This window comes from Geospiza fortis, unplaced genomic scaffold (assembly GCF_000277835.1).
Source record: "Geospiza fortis unplaced genomic scaffold, GeoFor_1.0 scaffold171, whole genome shotgun sequence".
Taxonomy (NCBI): domain Eukaryota; kingdom Metazoa; phylum Chordata; class Aves; order Passeriformes; family Thraupidae; genus Geospiza; species Geospiza fortis.
The window spans coordinates 3,081,196-3,101,880 of NW_005054313.1; the positions used below are offsets into that span (position 1 = coordinate 3,081,196).

General features: G+C 41.1%; 1 protein-coding gene across 1 annotated transcript; it reads right to left on the bottom strand.

Moving 5' to 3' along the window:
* Positions 1 to 8,199: 8,199 nt before the first annotated feature.
* GATM (glycine amidinotransferase) lies at positions 8,200 to 20,230 on the bottom strand. Its single transcript, XM_031055885.1, has 8 exons — positions 20,171 to 20,230; positions 15,824 to 16,019; positions 14,481 to 14,671; positions 13,091 to 13,228; positions 12,637 to 12,801; positions 10,891 to 10,954; positions 10,674 to 10,790; positions 8,200 to 9,245 (listed from the first exon to the last, which is right to left on the bottom strand). The coding sequence occupies exons 2-8, from the start codon at positions 15,918 to 15,920 to the stop codon at positions 9,133 to 9,135; spliced, it is 885 nt and encodes a 294-aa protein (XP_030911745.1). The 5' UTR covers positions 15,921 to 16,019; positions 20,171 to 20,230; the 3' UTR covers positions 8,200 to 9,132.
* Positions 20,231 to 20,685: the final 455 nt, after the last annotated feature.

The window sequence follows — 20,685 nt, forward strand, 5'->3', positions numbered from 1 at the left end:
AGGGGGCTGACTGTTTTCAGCCGAGATAGATAAATTCTGATCGATGCAAAGCTTTCAGCAGACACTCACGGGCCACATACAAACCCACAAGGCTCTGTTTGTGAATGCCAGTGGGGTCAAACCCCTAAGCATTTTTCCCTAAGGATGCAGAGACCCTGTACCCCAATGGGCTGGGTGGGTAATGTCCACTGGATATTTTCCAGCAGAGACCACAAGTGCCCATCCAGGTGCCCACAAGACTTTAATCTGGCAAATGCTCAGCTTAAAAGAATTCCACTCACGCTCAAAAGTCTACATAAAATAGGAATGAATTTACAAAATAGCCTCCATTCCCTGCCAGAGTCAGTAAAAATCAGGTCACGCCATAAGACTGCATACAGGAGCGTTCCTAAGCAAATGGAGTATTTTCCTCAGGAGCAACCACGTGCCTGGAGGAGCACACTCCGTTTAGGAAGTGACGTCTCTCTCCAAACAGACGCACACGTTAGACAGAAGGGCTACAATAAATATAAATAAAAGCAGATAACAAATGATCGACCCTCTGTGTTCTGTTTGCACTGTGTATCAGGCAGTGCCACTGCAGATAGCTGCTGCCCTAAAATTTCGAAACCAGCTGTGATCTCTGACATCTATTCAAAGACAAACATGGCTTCATTTTCAGGGCAGGCACTTGGTCTGTCTCAGGAAAGGCCTCTCTCAGAAAAAGAGAGGAATCCGGGGTCGCTGGCTACTCTGGGAAATTAAGGCCACTTTCCTTCCTCTCTGATATGCAACTTTTCTTTCTATATGGCAGGAAACAATTTTTTTTTGGGGGGGGAGAGAGTGGCAGGAAGATTAAAGTTAATTCTGTTCAAATATAAAATATTCTAATCCAATGCTCATATTGGCAGCATCATTAAAAATTAGCCATGCAGGAATCTGATTTTTAGACCTCTTTCTGCCACTGACACACAAAGTGCCTAAGTGATTTTGTTGAGATCACACGCTCAGTTATTCTCATTATTAGCCACATAGGATTTCATGAGATATTTCTCGACAGTTTTTAAGTAGTTTGAGACAACATTTTATCAAAACTGTCAGTAACTGGAAGTGTCTGTCTTGTTGGGACATAATAGCTACAGGCCCTCAAACACTGAGTAGGGTATATCCCACGGAGCCCAGTGTACACACTGCTTGATTATGTATTTATGTCAAGGAAGTGAAGATAAATGTGACAAAAAAGGAATCATGAGAGCATAGGTGTGTCTTTAGGGAGAGAGCAAGGCAAAAGATGAGTGCAGATTAGGAAACCAGCAACTTAGCTTGTCTCTACCACTGATTTTGTGATTTCAAGGGGTAAATTAAAAGCCCTGTGCCTCAGTTTCACCTCCTATGCTGTGAGACCAGCAAGACTCAGCATTAGTATCTAACAGTGCACTGGAGATGTTCAATAGCTTCACAAACTTGCACCTCTCTCTACTGACAGCCAGGCTACTTTGTGATTTGCCCACAGAAACTCAAGGAAAAGCAAAGCTGGCTTAGCCCCACATGCACAAGTGCAGCAACACACTTCAGCACACTGCAGCAGCACAGCTGAGCAAGTTTTGTCTCTTTTGAAATCATTCACATGAACTCACTATCCAAACCAGCAGATAACCAGGTGAGGTACTCCCTTCCCAGCTAGAAGATTCTGCTACAAATATGCACCAAGTTTACATGTCCCTTTCTGTGATTTCCTATGCCCAGGTCATTTTCTGAGAGCCAAAGAGCTTTCCCAGCCCAGAAGCCCAGGGTTCTCATTCCTGGCTCCCAGGGCCCCTCTGGCCAGCCCTCCCTGCCCAGCTGGGAGTCAGCTCAGCCTCAGGCTGTGGGACAGGAACAGGGAGGGGACTGTAGCACTCCTTGTCCCAATTATTCACAAGGGCTGTTTATTACAGCAGCTTCAAGGACCCTTTCCCCCCCTATTCCTTTAATTCTCTTGGGAAAAAAATCTCTGATCACTAATTGCCATTTGAATTTTAAGAGAGCAGGCAAGGGGCCTGCCTGAAATATCAAACTGCTTTGCATTTTGTTTTTTTTCTCTGGTTTCCCTTTACAGGTCACCCATTTAGTGACACATTAGCTATGTTCCAGAGTAGGCAAACCCAGCCTTCTGAAGTTTGCTTGCATTAAATACCAGGCAAAATGCTGTAACTCATTATCCACGTAGGTGTCCACGTTATGTCTTCTGCTTTGATGACAGTCTGTGGCAGCAATTTTCACAGGTTTTTTTGGTTTTGAATTGGCCATTTCCTAATTTAAAACAGCAATCAAAGGAAACACTTTCCACATACGCAGCATAACGTAAGATAAACTTTCCTATGGTTGCTGCAGAGAAGCAAACTCACAAGGTTTTCAGCTTCAACCTTTAGTGTAAAGCAGACATCTGTTTCGAGTTGTGTCAGATCACAGGAAGGATAGCCCACAGCTTGGTTTACTCCAAACTAATTTAGGAAATCAGAACTCTCCCCATGGATGAGTCACGAGCTTCTTGGGCAATGGCAGGCCAGACACATTTGTCTCTGCAGCTTGCTGGCTTTCCCTGTAACAGGGGTGAGGGCTCTTTCCCCCATCTGGAGGTGACTTGCAGCTGGAGGATGCAGCCCCAATACCAAGCCCATGTGTGCATCTGCAGTCCTGATGTCAAAGTCCACCAGGAAAGGAAATAAAGGATGAAAAAGAAAAGGGAAAGTGCAGAACGGCTCTAAAGATGGCTTTGAAGTACAGCCCAGGAGCGGAGATCAGGAAGTGAGAGCTGTAATTGCAGCTGGGTATCAGTTTCCTTTTTTATTTTGGGATCGCCCACAGCCTGCTGGAGTTTGTCTCTCAGAAAGCAGCAGGAGCAACACTCACCTCTGCAGGAGAACAGGAGCTGCTGGTAAATGAAGAGCCACGGAGACAAAACAGCTCTTTGCATTTCTAATGCAGAGGCAAACAGAAAGTACCTTGAACACGTCTGAAATTACTTTTACTACTTCTGGACCAGCCAGGAAAGCTAAAAACTGTTTCTTATTTTGCTTCCTAAGGAAGTTACACTGTATGGCTTGTGGGCTCTGCCTGAGTTCCTTGAAATGGAGCCAGATTCAAGTAAACTCAATAGAGAGGAAACATCAGGCTCACAAAAGTAGGTGGTCCAGCAGACCAGAGAGGTCCTGCAAATATCCCCAGAGTGGAAGGCTCCAGGCTGAGCTCAGGCCATCAAGGGAAGGCACCAGTGTCACAGACAGGGGGCATTTGACATCAGTCTGGGACAGGTTTATTCCAAGCTGCCTTGAGCCGGGCAGTGCTGGCCATTAGTGACACCCCAGCGCTGTTCAGAGCTCACCAAACTGCATCTTCAGCTGCTCATGGTGGCTGCAAACATAAATCTGGGACCTCAGGTCTGACAGGCCCTTGACCCAAGCCCTGGAAAGGCTCCCCTTCATGGAAGCTGCCCTGGCCTGGCACTTCCAAGCTGCTGCCTCAAGCAGATGTGTCAGAACAGGTTCACAGACATCCTGCTGTCACTTTAATGCTATTAGCCAACATTAAACAAAGGTTTAATTTTTTTTCCTTCCCAAGATAAGCCACAAGGCAGGGATCAGGGCTGCTGTGAGAAAACATGGACTCTTGGTATAGTGAAATAAACCTGTTTGTTTCAGTTACAAAAGGCTGCGAGCTGAACTCTGGGGCCCAAGTTATCAGGGAAATGACAGCAGCTTGAAGACCATTGCAAAGGATTTAGGTTTTGGTATTTGCTAGGCATACCTTGAGTGCTTGACCATTATAAATCTTTTCTTGTTTAGAAAAGAAATCTCATTTTTTGTGATATTGTGCTTATCTTTTAGCAGAAGCAGGATATGATTATGCTGGTGTTTGCGGCCAGCAGTGGTGCACTACAGCCTCTCAGCTTCTCAGTGAAGAAAATGAGCTACAATTGTGAAATCATTGCCTAACAATTGATAAGGACAACTGCTGCAATCCTCTCCCTGCCTCCCCTTGGCCAGCATCCCAATTACCACATTACTGGATATATAGAAAAGAGAATGGCAGTGTGGTTAAAGTACAAGCCACACACATAAAAGACAGAGAATTTATCTCCATGTCTAGTCTGGTTTCCTCTTTCACCTTTGGCCAAGTAATTCAGTCTTTGCAATAATTCTTTTGCCTGCTTTCATGACAATATTTACCATCTTTCTGACAGCCCTTGAGTTCTCCTAAGAAATGGGGCTTTGTGAATAGTTTTGGTGGAGAAACCTGTCCCTTCACAGAAAGCCTGCCAGGTACCTTGTACAAGGTGCTGCAGGAGACTCCTTTAGGAGGCCTTTGCTTTGCTGAGGAATGAGGTTTCTTCAAACCTTGTTTCAAACCAAGACCATCGTTCCCATTTCACCCTTCTTTTCAAGGACTCCCTAGGGCACCATAACACCTTGCAGCATGAGTTGCCAGCTCAGGAAACTCCAGTCCACCACAAGACCAAAGAGATTTGGTTTCACACATTCTCACCCTGAAATGAAGAGGGATGTATGCAATTTCTCAGTCTCCAAAATTTCTGACTCTTGAGAGCAGCAAGCCCACACCCTCTATTGCCACCACCACACTGAAGGATGCAATGACTATTTTCTCCCATGAGAGAAAAGCCTGTGGTAAACCAAATACTTTTATGTATTAAGTATTAGATAAATACTGATGAAGTGTTAAGTAATGGTACTTTCAATGATATTATAAAAGCCCCAAATGTGTTATCACTTCCTATTCCACACAGATGCCCCATGCAGCTGTATTGCTCACTAGACAGCTGCAGGACAAAACCTCACCAGTTCTGCATGAGCTGAGTAACAAAAGCTGGGTCACTGAACTGTAGCTCCCCTGAGCACAGCTCAGTGTCACAGCTAGATAGGGCCAAACTCTACCAACAGCCCTATAAACATCACCCCTATAAAGCCAGCAATTATTTCAGTGCCTTGCTGACTCAGAAGCACTATAAACAAAAGAGGAAACAGGAGAGGTTGTGTTTGGATTTAAATTTGCTGTTCAAAAGTGCAGCATAAATGAGGTTCTACCAAGAAGGTATTTCAACTTGCAAAAGAAATAATGTGCATTTTGCAAGCAATCCCTGCTTCTGTAGAAACTTAAATTGCATTTTGTCCTAATGAGTTGGAATTCCTTAAGGCTAATGGTAATAGATTCTAGTTCATCTTAAATTCTAGTTCTTCCAAATATATTTTATATTTCTAAGAGCAAGTGGTATATTTTCATTAACTGAAGGAAATACTCTAGAATTAATCTGACAGAACACGAACTGCCAAGACAGACCACATCATCCACAGAAATCTCACCTGTATTGGGTCTCAATAAAATACCACTCTTTGGTCTTAATTTCCTGTAAAGAAGGAGGCATAACTGAACCCCAAGAAGGTATCTAAAAGAACAGGGAATGATCCTATAAACGTGACTTTTGGGCCACAATTTTAAAGTTAATGGCTATGTCAAAACATGTGATGCTCAGCCCATGTGAGGGAGTATTAAAAGGGCAACAATTATCCTCATTTGGCCGTGATTTGACTTCTGACATGCTCTGTAAGCCTGAACAATCCAGCCAGCCCTTAAGGAAACATCTGAGTCCCTACACTCAGAGGCATTGTTTTCATGTGTATAGATGTGTACTTTTTTGATGCTGAGAAACAATACTTCATGTATCATCACACAAATTATATCTACAGCTGGGAAAAACCTTGAGGTGTTTTCAAGGACTTTGAACAAAACGTCATCAGAAACAAGATGGGTAAACAAAGAATGGTTCTAAAACATCCCTTAGGAGAGGCTGGAGGAAAGCTACTGGCGTCGCAGCAGCACCCTCTAGTGCTGCTGTCACTGAGCTTTGCCAGCACTTCCTAGAGAAAACTTGTCATTTAGGGTCAGGATTAAACCTCTCTTGTCCTAGACACAGCTCACAATAAGGTCAGAATATCTTATATACAAAATGAGACATGGATGGCTGTGGAGACAAATCCACCATCATTACCAAATATTTTAAGAGAGAGCTTGCAAATAGCTTTGTTAACAGAACCTACAGCCCAGTAACTCCCAAATTATGGAAATAAAGACCAGTGCAAAGGCAGTAGTTATTTTTTGGTTGTTCAGTGGAAAAGACTCCAAGTAATGTAGAGACAGCCCAAAATTAACAACTGTCAGACTGCTGTGTTTTACCCCCAGGCAGCAATGAAGACCCACGGAGCCTCTTGCTCACTTTCCCTGGTGGGATGGGGAACTGGAAAGGTAAAAGTGACAAAGCTCATGGGTTGAAATAAACAGCTCAATGGTAAAGCAAAAGCTGTGCACACAAGGAAGGCAGAACAAGGGATTTATTCACCACTTTCCATGGGCAGGCTGTTCAGGAGAGCAAGGCTCCATCAAACCTAGCAGTGACTTGAGAAGACAAACACCATCACTCCAAACTTCACCCTCTTCCTCCTTCTCACCCCATGCTTTCTATGCTGAGATAGATATCCCAGATAGTCTGGGATATTCCTGGGGCCAGTTGGGATCAGCTGTCACAGCTCTGTCCCCTCTCAGCTCCTTGTGAGAAGCAGAAAAGGCCTCGGTCCTGTGAAAGCTCTGCTCAGCAATAACTACAACATCCCTGTGTTATCAACACTTTTTCCAGCACAAATCCAAAACAAATCCCAAGACCAGGCTACTGTGAAGAAATTAGCTATGTCCCAGCCAAAAGCAGCACACAGTCATCTCAAAATAGGTACATAAATGTGCTAGATACTCACCTGCCACAGTGGTGAACATAAAAAGATGAAGGCAAGATTGAGCACGTGAAATAGGGTGGGTGAGACACTGAACTTGAGGAGAAGAAGGTTAAGCATGACTTCAAGAACAGTTAATGTTCTCCTGCAGTCATGGAGCAGCTGCAAGGCAGCCAAGGCACAGTGCCCACCACCCTTTCCCCAGCTCATTCCCTGCAGCTGTGGGGAAAGCCCAGGAGGAACTGGGTTGCCTTAAGTGCTGCACAGAGACACACCCACCCAAACCTGCTAACAACCAGCCCCCGTGCCATTACATGCCAGCTCCAGAATATGCTTTTCTCCAAGTGCCTCACATGGGACAAGGCCACAATTTTAATCGCACTGGGTTTGTCACTGCAGCATCCAATGCCCCAAAAAGATGAGGTGAACATCCAAAACTCCCTGAAGGTAAGTACTGGAATGTTAAGAGAGACAAGTCTGTTCCCAAACCAGTCAAGAAATGCGTGGATAAGGTAAAAGAACTTGTATTACTGGCAGAAAAAAACCCAAACAACTTCAGAAACATAATGGTGGTGTTCAGGCTGAAAGACTTGCTACTGTGTGTACAGTTTAAGATTTTTTTTTTATTAATAAGGGATAAACAAACCAAAAAAAATGGGAAAAGGCTGAAATGTTTATAAAGCCAGAGTGTCACATATAACACGATACAAAAACATAAATCGTGGAGGCACCCAGGGTGCACATTAATCCACTTTTAGCCAGTTTCTAGTGGTTTCAGCCATAGCTGCTGGTATCTTATGCCAAGCAAAGACCCACAGACATTTTGGCACTGCAGCATGCAGAGCAGTGGGAGAGATGACCTGCTGTGCATGCTGCTCTAATGCAGCTGCCCAGCTCCAGTGCCAATAGTGGAAAACAAAGCTTGGTTAGAGGAAGACTCAGACAAATTTCCAAATTTCCATTGTCTATAAAGCCTTGATTTTAGAGAGAAAATAGGCACCCATCTTTACCTCATTAAGTGCTGGCAGCTGCCTAATTACCTCTTTCCATATGTCAAAGCATTCTAGATTGTTGATATTTGACCTGTTTAGCCCTACCCAACTCTAAATTATGGCCATGCAGCTTGTATGTGAGCATGTTCTGCCTGACATCTTTTCTGTCAGGGTACACTGTGTTGTAAGAGCAGATTCCTCCACAGTGTAGCAACAAATATCAGTAGTACTTTCCCCTACCAGTCACACCTCTGTGAAAAACAGAAGTAGAAACATGGTATATGAATGATACACTACAAAGTTTTTCTGCATTATACAAGGGTTTAAGATGTTACCAGTTTTACAGGGGGAAAAAAAATTCCCCTGTAAATTGTAATTGTAATACAAAATTCATGTGTATTTTGTATTAATCCAGACATTTCATACTTACAGATTAACAGAAGGGCAACAGATTGAGAATGCAAAAAACTTTATTAGCATAAAAAGTACATATTCAGGAATCAAAACTCAAATTCCTCCATGGCATCAGGCATGTTTGATACATATTTCTGTATCTGCTACAGCTGAAGGAAGTCTGGGTTGTAAAATGTCAGAAGCTTAAGGCTGGGGGGGAGTTATTGTTGGGTTTTTCTTTTGTGACTCTTTTTAAGTTATGTAAACAACTCAGAGTGAAACCTGTACAAGCAGACTATTAGCTATCATTTGTAAACTTAAAAGTTAAATAAAACCCAATTTCAGCAATACAAAAAGCAATATAAAAAATACTCAGGTGCATGACATGCATCAGAAGAAAATGTAGAAGAACATGGCAAGTAAGTGAACATGTCTTAAAAGTTAGATCATATTGGAAATTCTCAGTAAATATCTGTATGGCTAGACATGAAAAACACGATAAAATTACTTGGTTCCCTAAGAGATCTATACAGTTGCATCTATTTCAACTTCATTAGATATGAATATATTAGAAAGATTAAGTGGTTAAAAGGAATAAGAAAAGTTTATTCAAGTTTCACATTTCAAGCTGCCTATTTGATAAGGTAACTAGACAGAGGTAGATATCCAGTATTAGTGGCCAAGCTATTCTAACAAGACCTTTTAGCTATCCTGTCAAGCTTTTACATTCAAAGCCAATGTGAAAAGGCTTCACAGATGAAGGATGTCTTTCAAAAAGGCAGTCAGAAAACCTGTATTGCTGATGGAAGTAGTTTCAATCATCCTACTGAAAGTGAAGGGTATTTAAGAATAAAACATTACCCAGACCATGATGAGGACACCACTTACCAAGCACTAGAGCTCATGCAGTCATTTTAACAAGAGTGACAGTGATTTGCTCATTTCCTATGCCTATTTTAGAAGCTGAACCATTGCTAGCTATGGGCTCTTTGCTAGTCAAAGTAGGACTGCAGGGTGCCACGGCGGCGGATGTCGCACGTCCAGCAGTGGAAGCCGCCTCCCAGAGAATTGGCGTGGCGAATGTTCACTTTGATTGTGGAAATGCCTGCAAGAAACATGCAAGGCACACTTTAAAATTGGATTCTCAACTTCACATGGCAGGGTCTGATCAGAACATTAGGTGATACTCTATCAGATCACATGGCTAGATGTAAATGTGGAAGGTATTTGCTACTAGTTTGTTAAGAATTTGTTTTCCCAAATTCTAGGCAGAGAACAAACTAGGAACGTAACTGGCTGTCTGTTCTGGTGATACCCTCAGGATAACACAGGGCCTGGAGCACAGCCAGTGTCTGATGTGTTATAATGTGCCAGTACTAAAAAGATAAATTTAGGTTTTGCAGTATGTGAAGAATTAGCTGAAATTCTGCTACAGTATATGATCAGGACACATTTTCATAAATATGTGTAAGCACTTGTGGTTCAGACACTGAATGTTCTCTTTTAAGTGCCTCTCAAGAAAAGAAGTATTCAAGGTAGATAGCTCTGACTCCTTTTTTCTCTGAAAGGGAAAAGAGGCTCTTACTACCCAGGTTAAGCTTCCTACCTGTTCTTTTCAGCTCTGATGGATGTTTTGGCTGTGGCTCAGCTAATTCAAAGTCCCAACAGAAGGATCAGACAACTTCTCTGCTACAGAGTTTGCCTTTTTTGCTTCTCAGCACTTTCAGGAGCTCAGGAGCAGCTCAGTAGAATCTACCTCCTAGGTCAGCAATACTTTTGCTCCCAGTAGACCCATCTCAGTCCTTCAAACTTTCTGACTACCAGAGTTTATGTAGAACTTACATAGACTGTGAAGTTCAAGGGTGAAAGATAAGTCATGATTAGCATTAATAGCCTCGTTCTTTAAGTACTTTCAAGTACTTTTAAATCCTCAACTCTTTGCTCATGCAATAAAACAACCTAAGACTGAGCAGCTATGCATGATAAGACTTCCATATTTTATGTTCAAATACAGTTCTCCTGTCACTGCATATCTGAAGGAATTCCATGGTATCATGAAGTTACATCTTACAGGACTGAGATTCTCCATAAATGAGCAGAAATACCGGGGCTAAGTGATTTTAATTTGACATTTTAAAGTACAATGGGTTTGCAACTAGAAAAATCTGAAAGAATTTCAGCAATGATGGATTCCCAGCTCTATATCATTCAGCAATGCACTCAACCTCTGCAAGACAGATGTTGACCTCAAACTGGACAGTTTACATTTAAAAAGCTCATTCAAAGGCATCCTAGCAATAACTTTAGTTGCTACTCATACCTTTATGTGCTGCAAGCTGTAGGGGGCAAAAGAAGACCATATTTCTATGAATTGAGTATTCAGGAGAAAAATCACTGAATTATTCTTACTTGCTAATCCAGCTGTTTGAGTACTTTTTCCAGTGCTGTCTGCTTTGAGTGAAACCTCCATTTTCAATGGCTGGTTGCACAATAATTTTCTTGTAAGTGTATGTAGAAGTGTGTTAGGACATACCCAGCTTTTCAAACATCTTCTGAATCGATGTCTCATTGGCATCCACCATCACACGTTTCTCATCCAGCATTAGGACATTCATGGAGAGCCACTTAGAAGACATCCACAGTGGGTGATCTAAAACAGGAGAAAAAACCTTGGACTGTACCAGTGTTACTCCTTTTTAATACCCTTAAGAGTACTCTTGGAATCCTTGGGAAAGGAAGGGTGACTGTACCATCTGGGATGAGTGGCACTGGGGGTTGAATCACAGTCCAGCCAGCTTTCTTGAAGAGCTCAATCTGGAAAAGCAATTTAAATGTATTCTCAAGAGGGTTCTTAGAGTATCACATTATGTCCTCCAACCTATGCCAGATTTTCCCAGAGTACTCCAATATGCAGGACATCCCCTGCCCTCAGTTCACTATGCTGGCCGTCATTCAGGCTTCATCTAAAACCCAGCTTTCATACAAGCATTTTTTAAAAGTCTTTTTAGACTTTGCATACCAATAGCATTTATTTCTATTGGTTTTAAATGTGCTAGATATGTTAAAGGCAAAAGGTAGCATTTACAGTTTGGAGTTCGTAAAGTAAATGCATTGGTAACAACTTAAACATATTCAATTATCTTTTTCTTGTGTTATTTCTTCCCACATTATTATAAAAGCCATTAATATAAGTTACACTGATGTTTCTAAAAACAAACCCATCAGAAATAACACAAAATTACCTTTCCTTCACACTTGATAGGAAAAATAATTATGCAGTTCATTCAACAAAGAGAACAATGTAAGGGCATCCCAAGGAATAATTTGTGTCTCTAAGATTTACACAAGTAAGTTAAAATTAAGAGGAGGATGATTTGGCAGAGGAGAATTCACTTTTCATCTTCGCTGTCAGAATAGTTGGCAGAGTATTGGCGAGTGCTCCAGCGTTACCACGAGGTGGAGCCCCAATCCTGAACCCTCAATAACCAGCCCGGCCTGCCAGGATTTTAAAGAAAAGCTCTCTTTCATCGGCACCATTCAAGAAAAGCCCCCTTTCATCGGCACCATTCACACACACCCCCGCCGCTCCCCGGTCACCCAGAACGGCCAAACCAGTTTGTGTGAAAGAAAGCTGCATTTATCTTTTCTACCGACACAGACAGCAGTTTTCCCTGAAAAAAAAGTCCTAGAACATGGGTTTAATACAAGGAGACCAAGAAGAACATCCTGTTCCAAGTAACACTATGAAAAACTGTGGAAGGGAAGAGGGGAGGAAAAAATAAGATTGTTTTTAAAATTATATTCTCAGAATGGATGCTGAAGGAGGCAGCAAGTCAATCAGCCTGTTTGCATAGAAAGCACTTGCTGAGAGGTCAGTGTTGCTTTCAGGATCCCTGCACATGGCCCAGAGTGGGCAGCACCCAGCTCTGTGCCTGATTCAGGGTCAGCTCAGCCATTCCCCTGTGCTCGAACAGCCTCTGAAACCACAGGGATCCTCACAAAAACCCTCAAGCACTGCAGTGCAGTGACATGACTGTAACAGAGATGTGCTCTTGCTGCCTGGAAGGTTTTCTGATCTCATTGTGCTGCTCAGCAATATTAGCTTTTTCTCAGTGTGGTAGCAGGTTTTCTATATCTCTCCTCTTCCCTACCCTTGAATGCCTGAGCAACTACCAGCTTCCTGCCATTGGTGCAATTAACACCTAAGGAGAGGCTTCCAAAATAGAAAATAAAAGGGAGATTTCTCATCTGAGCAGCAGAAGCCCTTCAATTCCTCTTAGGATACAATTAAAATATTTAAGCAGTGGAAGTGTTCAGAGAAGTAGTATATCCCAGGCGCTTGCTTTGATACATCATTAAAAATTAGATTACTTCCATCCTATTTAACCATGGAAGCAGCACACAGTGGAATGTGTGGAACAGTAATTACCTAGCAGGGAATGAACCCAGCTGAGTGGTTTTTAAACACAAAACACTTTCCCCCCTTGTACACTCACCTGATGGCAGGGACGGTCTGGGTTAGAGAGCACAAGACCAGGCCCAATGATATTAAAAGTGGCATCAATGTGCATAGGGTTGGGATCCTTAAAGGATATTATATGCACTCTGTAGTCTGGTGCAAGGTGTCTCCTCATCCATTCAATACCCATGTAGTTTGTAACCTGAAAAACAGGACAAATTAAGCTTTACTAGGCTCGAATATAAACTGCATCCAAGTTTACTTTGTCTAAGGTTTTATTTCTTTAAATATTTAAAGCAAATTTAACAGAGCATTTTGTGCCTTCAGCTAACCCCTTACCTGGAAGGCAGTCTTATCCTGTAGATCAAACATTCTATGAAGAGCGTTTCTTTTGCCAACTCTCTTATTTTAACGCTGCTCAGGAATTTTAAAAGACAAAGCACCAGTCTCTAAGACAGATACCAAAACTGTTGGAAGAAAGCTTTGTTTACCTGGCTCCTTTGTACAAAGATATCTCTTCCAGCTCTAATGAAGTCAGCAGCATCAAAGCATGGCTCAAATTCAGTAGTTACAAATTTTCCCTGAGCAGCCAGTTTATGCCTGTCTTCAACAGAGTGGATTGGATAATTCTAGTTGTAGAGAAGAGAACAACAACTTTAGGTTGGAGATATTAAAAGAAAGTTCTTAAATAATTTGCTAGTGGGGAGTAATTTGAAATTAGGAAAATGTGTTAATATTGATAGCTAGTGTGTTCCTTGGAGATGGTTTTGGTTACTACTTATTAGAATAGAAAAGAAAATCTAAATGTGGACATAAAAGTGAAAGGCTTTGAGCACATTGAAGAATAGGTCATGAGATAAGAGACAAGAGTCTCTTGATTTCTCTCTCAAGAAATTAATTGTTCTTCAGAACCAGATCAAAAGTATTCATTACCAGTGGAGTTTAATACCAGTCCAACAAATCACTGCACACTGACAGAAATACTGGACTGGAAGCTATTTCTTAATAGTTGTGGACTCCTTACTTTTCTACATTTTGGACTGGAGAAGAACTTTAAGCTAGAAGATGGATCTGTATTATTACAAATAATTTTAAAATTAAACAAGGCAATTCAGAACAAGTGAGATCTAAAAATCCAGCACAAATGAAAAATAGAAGTTTTCTAATACTGAAGGTGACTCTAAGGTAATTTTGTTTAACAAAGTCTTCTTTGTATCATTGATGACACTGTTCCTAGAAAGTTGCAATCATTTCACAACTAGTTCACTGCATTTATTGCAAATGCTGTCACCAAGGTTCTGATGCATTTGGGGGCTTATAGGAAACTACCAAAATTGTCCAAGTCAAAATTATTAGGAAAAAAATTAAGAAACTATTCACTAAAATATTTGGAAGGTAAATACAGTTTAGATCCTTCACTATTTCTTTTATGTAACTTTCAAAATACCAGTCATCACGCAAAACAAGGATTGAGAGTTGGGATTTTTTTCTGTGACAAAATATATATTATTTTCCACTTTCCCAATGCACCCAGGACATATGGACATTCTCAGGGAATCTTTATTCTTGAAAGTAATCTCTGTGATGTTTTTCTAGCATTCCTTCCTATTTAGTAATGCTCAGTTACAGCCAGTAACCAAAACAATTCAAAGCGGAGGAATTTAATAGACACAACTTCCTGTTCCTTGTTCTCTAACTGCACACACTGAGTTTCAGCTGGAAAGGCTGCAACATGTTTGCATACACTAAGAAAAAACGTCTTCGGAGTTGTTTTGTGCCATTCCCCCTCACAGCTTTGTGAATCCTAAATATCAGGGTGAAACTATCGGCAAAATTCTGTATAACGAGAACTGAAGTTCTGAAGGAAAATTAGACCAGTACCTGATCATAGAGTTCATCTGCCATGGTGGGTTTTGGGGCAGTTGTCCACTTAGCACCACTGTTGAAATAATCTTTGATTAGTCGTCTGTAGGCCCTGTACTCAAAGAACCGAGCACGCCAGGCCATAGGTGCTTCAATAATTTCATTTCCCACCACTAACAGGATGTCTCTTGGCATGGCACCATACATACCTGAAAGGAAAGTGGCCATTAATGAGACAATTCTCAGCTCTTTCTGCTCAGGCACTTTTCCCTTTCTTTTTACCATTATTTCTATCCGAAATAATGGGAAAAATAATTCTAAGCAATGTGTGGAAGCCAGCACATAATGTCAGGTCCTTACATTCTCCAGTAATTTTTCAAAGTAATATTTTTCATTTAAAATATGCAGAACTTTTGCTACAAAGCCCCACTCATAACAGACTCACAGCTAGATGAAAGCCATCCACCATCAAGCCTCCACTTCATAACTTGGCTAATGAAAATTAACTAGACCAAGGCTTATGCATTACCCAGATGACTTTAAAAAGTGATGATGGGCAGCAAATTTTCCAAGTGAACAGCATTTCTTTATATACTATCCTTTTTTGAAGTAATAGCACAGAGGAGGAATTTGATGGAACACAGCACTAGTGCAGAAAGCAGTCCCATTAGACTGTTCCTTAACATTATCTGTTCCTCAATGAATTTGAATTCCACTAGAAAAAATTAAAAATATATTTTACATGGAAGAAGCCTGAGGACCAGACTTGATGCAAAGCTTGATGAGCCAGTGTGCTCCCACTGCAGATAACCATAGATGGAGGAATGTGGGCAGGTAAAGGGACATTCACATTTCCTTGTCACTAGTGAGGATCTTCCTGGTAAGGTGTTGCCTCCAACTGTTTTGTCTTCCGTAGTTTAAGATGGATCCAACTCCAGGATCCAACAAAGAGCTATCAAGACGGTCAGAGGGGCTTTGAGCACTGGACTATCATGGAGGGGACAAAGCAGAAACATTCCCCAGCCACTTTGAGGGCCATGACAGATTAGCACTTCTTGGCAGTGGCAGTGACAACACAGAGAGGGAACCTGGCAAGAGGTGCTGGTGTGGGAGGTTCAGGCTGGGTGTCAGGCAAAGGTCTTCCATCAGGAAATTCACCCAGCACTGAAACCAGTCAGTAAATCAGGTGGCAGAATCTCCATCCCTGGAGATCTTCCAAGCCAGTGACAGAAAACAGTCACTGACCTCACTTAGTGCTGGTGATAATCCTGCTCCTAGCTGGAAGGTAGACTAGATGACATCCAAAATATCTCAGACAAGAGCTAAACAGAAAAGACCTTCAATAATGGAAAAAGATTTACCTGTAGACTCAAAATCAGGTGTTTTATACTTCACAGACCAGTCAATTGGATCAGGCCTCTTGACAATAACACCTTCTCCCTTCAAAATATTGCACATCTCTTCAATTTCAGCAATAGCTTTTTTTAAATGGTCTTTGGGGAAACCCTGGCCTCCAAATTTCTGGTAAAATCCCCAATATTTTTCATATGTGTTTGCCTAGAACAAAAGGACATGAAGTGACAAAGAATAAGCACCAGTTATTTTGGAGTGAAATAGACATATAAGATGCAATTGTTAAAGCTTAAAGTTTCTTGTTCTTGATCCTAATATGTTGGAGTGTGCATTTTATCTGTTCCTGCAATATTTTGACTACATTACACTTCAGTAAGCATTGAGTGGCTAGTGTTGCCAAGTGGCCATTTGGTCCTTATTACAGAACACTTGTGCAAACACTCCAAATATGGCAAACACTGTAGACTCTGCTATTTAATAAGGCTATCAGACATGCTTTTTAATTAAAACAACCTTGAGCTCATCTGCAAAATGCACACATCTGTAGTCTCCTTCTTACAACCTCACTTCAGTAATGTCACAATGGTGACATCAGAAACTCCAAAGCCATCCCAAGTACAGGGAACATGCCTTGTTTGGCAGAAGGAGCCATACTTCAGGTGCAGCAGCGGTCTAGAAAAGGCAAAAGATCCTAAATTCACCTGCCATGTTCAACATTTACAGACCTAAATCCTCTGCTGAAATGCTATGATAGCCTTCTTAAAATTAAAAACAAATTCAAAATAATGTCCCAGTTCTCATGGGTAAGTAAAACCAGACATATAATCAAAACAAATGTTGCTGCTTCAGTTTGATGTCTCTGATGTTCCTCTGTCAAGTCAGAGTTAGCTGAGATGCAAGTGCATATGGGGCCCTCTGGAATGACAGCAAGCTGGAGGGACAGCAAGGGGATGCAGAAGAACCTGCCCTTCCAAACAAGAGGTTGTCTCCAACACTGCAGTCCTGACCACCTCCCAGAACACCGTGTTCCCCCAAAATCAGAGTGATGATGTTCCTTTGTGCTAGCACTGCCCTGAGCAGGCAAGGCCATCCATCTGAAGGCATCCCTGATCCCCTTTAACAATCCAGGCTGTTCCCTCTGCTGTTTCTGGAGATTTGCCTCATGCTATAGAGGTAAGAGAGAAGAAAGAAAATTCAGCCTTAACGTTTACACAGAGAGCCTCAGCATGGCCATCCTGCTCCTCTAGTACTGAAGTTTCTTCCCATCCTTCCTGAGGGAATTTGTGCTTTTTCTGTGGGTGAGGTCTTGGGTAATTTGAGCACCTCAGACTTGCCAGCTGGTCAGAAGTCACATGCAGATCACATGAAGTGCTCAGCATTCCTATGGAGACATGTTCTGCTAATGAGATAAATTCTTCCTGTGGATTGAAGCTGGTTATTTTCAGAGCCAGCCATGGTGTATGTGAATATCATCAATCCCTAAGAGGTGCAGCTCCTCTCTGCTTTTTTTCAGACCTGAGGAACCACACTTGAGTTGCACTAATGAGATGGTGTAAGCTTAAAGTTAGAACAGAATAAAGGTTAGCACTGTAACACTGCTCATATTCCCTGCCTTCCAAATAACTGGGAAAAGGGTAAATGGCTGGGACATGTAGTTCATAGCAAATCAGGGTTGACATTTCAGGCCCCTTTGGTCATAGACATACAAGTCAGTTCAGAATGTTCAAAAAGGACCATGGATAGGACGCAGAAAAGACAACATTTAAAACAAACTATTTCTTTTCAGAAGTGTTTTAGGAAAGATTGTCCTTAAGAAACAGCATTATTGTTCCCTATCATTGCTATTTACTTTAAACATTTGCCATGGAAAATAATTAACATTATTAAGATATACCATTAACCTAGTAAAGACAGTTAATAAATTTAGGATATTAAAACTTTAATTCAGATCAAAATTCTTTTTGCCTTATTCCGTGGTAAACACATGTACACACTCTCATCTTCTTATTCAAGATATAAATTAATAATACTCCTTACCCAAAATGCATTATTATTCACAAAATCTACTGAAAAGCATTGCAGAATACAAAGCTATGAAGTTCAACTGCTTGATTCAACTGCTTCAGAATACATCTCAGTTGTGAGATTTTTTATTGCAGTGCTGATTCAAACAGGACATCTTCCTATTCAATGTTAAGATTTTCAAGTTTTCAAATATTGTATTTACCTCTACATAGCCTGTTTCAAGCTCTGAGAAGGATACACAATAAAGTGTCAGCTCATTAATATTCATCAGAGATGCAGGGCTCCTTATTCAATTCCTTCCTTCCTCCTTCTTATGCCAAGCACATCATTCCCACATCACAGCAAAAACACTTGAGTATACCAAACCCTTGTCTCAAAGTAGAAAAGAGTGCAGAATGCAGCCATACTTCCTGCATTTAAATATTTAGCAAATAAACACGCATACAATCTTAAAACACAGTCTCAGCACAAGTATTTCCCAAACCGCTATAATCTGAGGTACATTTTTTGTAGTGTCTCAGGTCGTCCAAAGCTTCGAATTTTCCTTTTAAGTGTAAAATTCATTAGTTTTAGGCTGCATTTTTCATAAGCAGTGCCCCTCATGCACTCAGCAGACAGCACATGATACCCATCAGCTCAAGTTTTGCTGCTTACAGGGGCAGGAACAGGACACACCTCACCTCTTGGCCACATGGAGATCTAAACAATCATGTATCTATTAAATAATAATAATAATAATAATAATAATAATAATAATAATGTCGAGGTAGGACTGGACTACTGCTTGGATTATTCAGCGACACCCTCCCGGTGTTACTGTTGCAGTTTCTACAGCAATATTTAAGACAAAAGCAGAGAAAATTCGAGGAAACCATGTCTCAACTGGCTCTGTTCCCATTCCTTGTTGTGGACTTGGCAATTGACATAAAGCAAATTTAAACCTTGCTTTAACTCTAAGTCACAGGTATTTGAACTGCAGAGGTAATCCTATACTGTGGCATTCCTCACTGAGCTTTTGATATCACATGTTAAAGAAAGTGAAGTTCTGACCTATTGTGAGTAGTTATGGCTAAATAGGCAGTAAAACCTGTATAGCATGTGGCACTTCAGCAAGTTAGACACTTGAAATATTTTTGTGGTCCTAAAGCAAGCCCCTGACCACTGCTTATAAACTGAATTTTGCCAGATTTATTATCACAATGTAAAATGTTAGACATTTTTTTCCTTACTCTTTCATTATGTCAGTCCTACCTAAATGCACATACATACACTTTATATTAGAAATGCTAACCCTCATTCACCTCCTTCTCTGAAGCTGCTAGGATATCTTTGGAGCCTCTGAAAAACATAACACAGATTCTAAAATATATATATATAGGGCTAAGGGAAGAGAAGTCTCAAGCTTTCCCTAAACGACCATTTCCAGCACTTTAAACTTATTTTCAGTATCTTTGTTTGCCATTCTTTCAATGTCAGATAAAAATTCTTCTTTTTTTTTTTTTAACTGAGTCAACTTTGTCAGGCTATCCTTTAAATTTTTACTAAGGTCTCTTGGGTAGAAGCCATGCACCAGCTCATTTTGCTGTGATAGCCATGGATTACATGCTGCCCTGCAGCTACTGCTGTACTGTAACAATGAAAGATTCCAAAACATACCCACAAATGCAGGTAACACACACACTCAGCAACTTTAAAGTCCAGGTGAAGAACAAAAAAATCTGGAGCAAGTCCATTATTTGAGTGTTACTGTTTTAAATACAAGATTCCAGAGAACAAAGAATCACAGCTTTATTTCAGTTGCTGATGCAGTTTTAGGCACAGAAAAACCCTGAAAGAACAGTGGACTAAGTATTTCCACAAATTATTTACTGTAGCGCACAGGAGTTCAGTAAACTGCTTCAGAGTTACTGTCTGACACAAGAGTCCTGTTGGTCTACAGATACAGAGCTCAATCTTGCTCAGACTATTAAGTAGAAAACAATGCTTTTTTTTCAAGTTGTAACCCTACTTAGCTTCAAACCAAATTAAAGTTTCATCAGTCCAACATCTCAAAAGTTTGTGTGTGTACTTTGATAACATCAGGGCTATATTACATATATTAGAGGTTATCTCTGCTAGTGACTTTGTTAAAACAGCTAATTCAGCTGAAAGTCCAAAGAAAAAAAGCACATCCCTCACTAACATCGCTATGCTGTAAAGTTTCACAGATGTAAAAAACTACCTTGAAAGAATTCCAAAGAGATAACACCACGCCTTATGCATTGTAAAGTTTAAGTAAATTTAGATATAAATTCTACATTTTCTATTTAAGATTAGTTTTTGTTGTTTACCTTAACCTCCACGGAAAAAGGTGGGACACAAGCATTTTCAGCTCTTCCCACGATGACCTCTTCCAGTGGGTCCCATTCATTGTATGAGCAAACAAGACAGTCCTTGGGCACAGGGCTGGCAGCCTTGTCATCGGCAGCACAGGTGTTCTGCGAGGCCGCAGCTGCCTGGGTGCTCTGGAAAGTTCGCTGCACCCATCCTGTAAAGGCTCCTCGAAGCTTAAAATAAAAATAAGAACGAAAATTATGCTTCCCTTACAAAAGACAAAAAGCTATGGCTTAACCCACAAATGCCTTAACACTATAATCCCAAAGCAATGTATGTTATTTGAAGTATGTACACAAACACGGCTTGTTACAGCCATGCTAATTTATTCACAGCCTAGCAGATGCTTAAAGGAAATTCTGCCTTTTAAGATACACTCAGGTGAGAAGGGTAAGGAGATCGGAACACGGCACTGGCAGACTGGGGCGGGAGGATGCTGGATGAACCCCAGCCTCCCGCACCGTCCCGGCTC

Excerpts from the sequence above, each read along its gene's own strand:
- GATM (XM_031055885.1), bottom strand. The coding sequence starts at position 15,920 with ATGTGCAATATTTTGAAGGGAGAAGGTGTTATTGTCAAGAGGCCTGAT. Across the intron at positions 14,672-15,823 it reads ACCTGATTTTGAGTCTACAG|GTATGTATGGTGCCATGCCA; the intron begins GTAAATCTTTTT and ends CTTTCCTTTCAG. Across the intron at positions 12,802-13,090 it reads TCTTTGTACAAAGGAGCCAG|GTTACAAACTACATGGGTAT; the intron begins GTAAACAAAGCT and ends CCTGTTTTTCAG.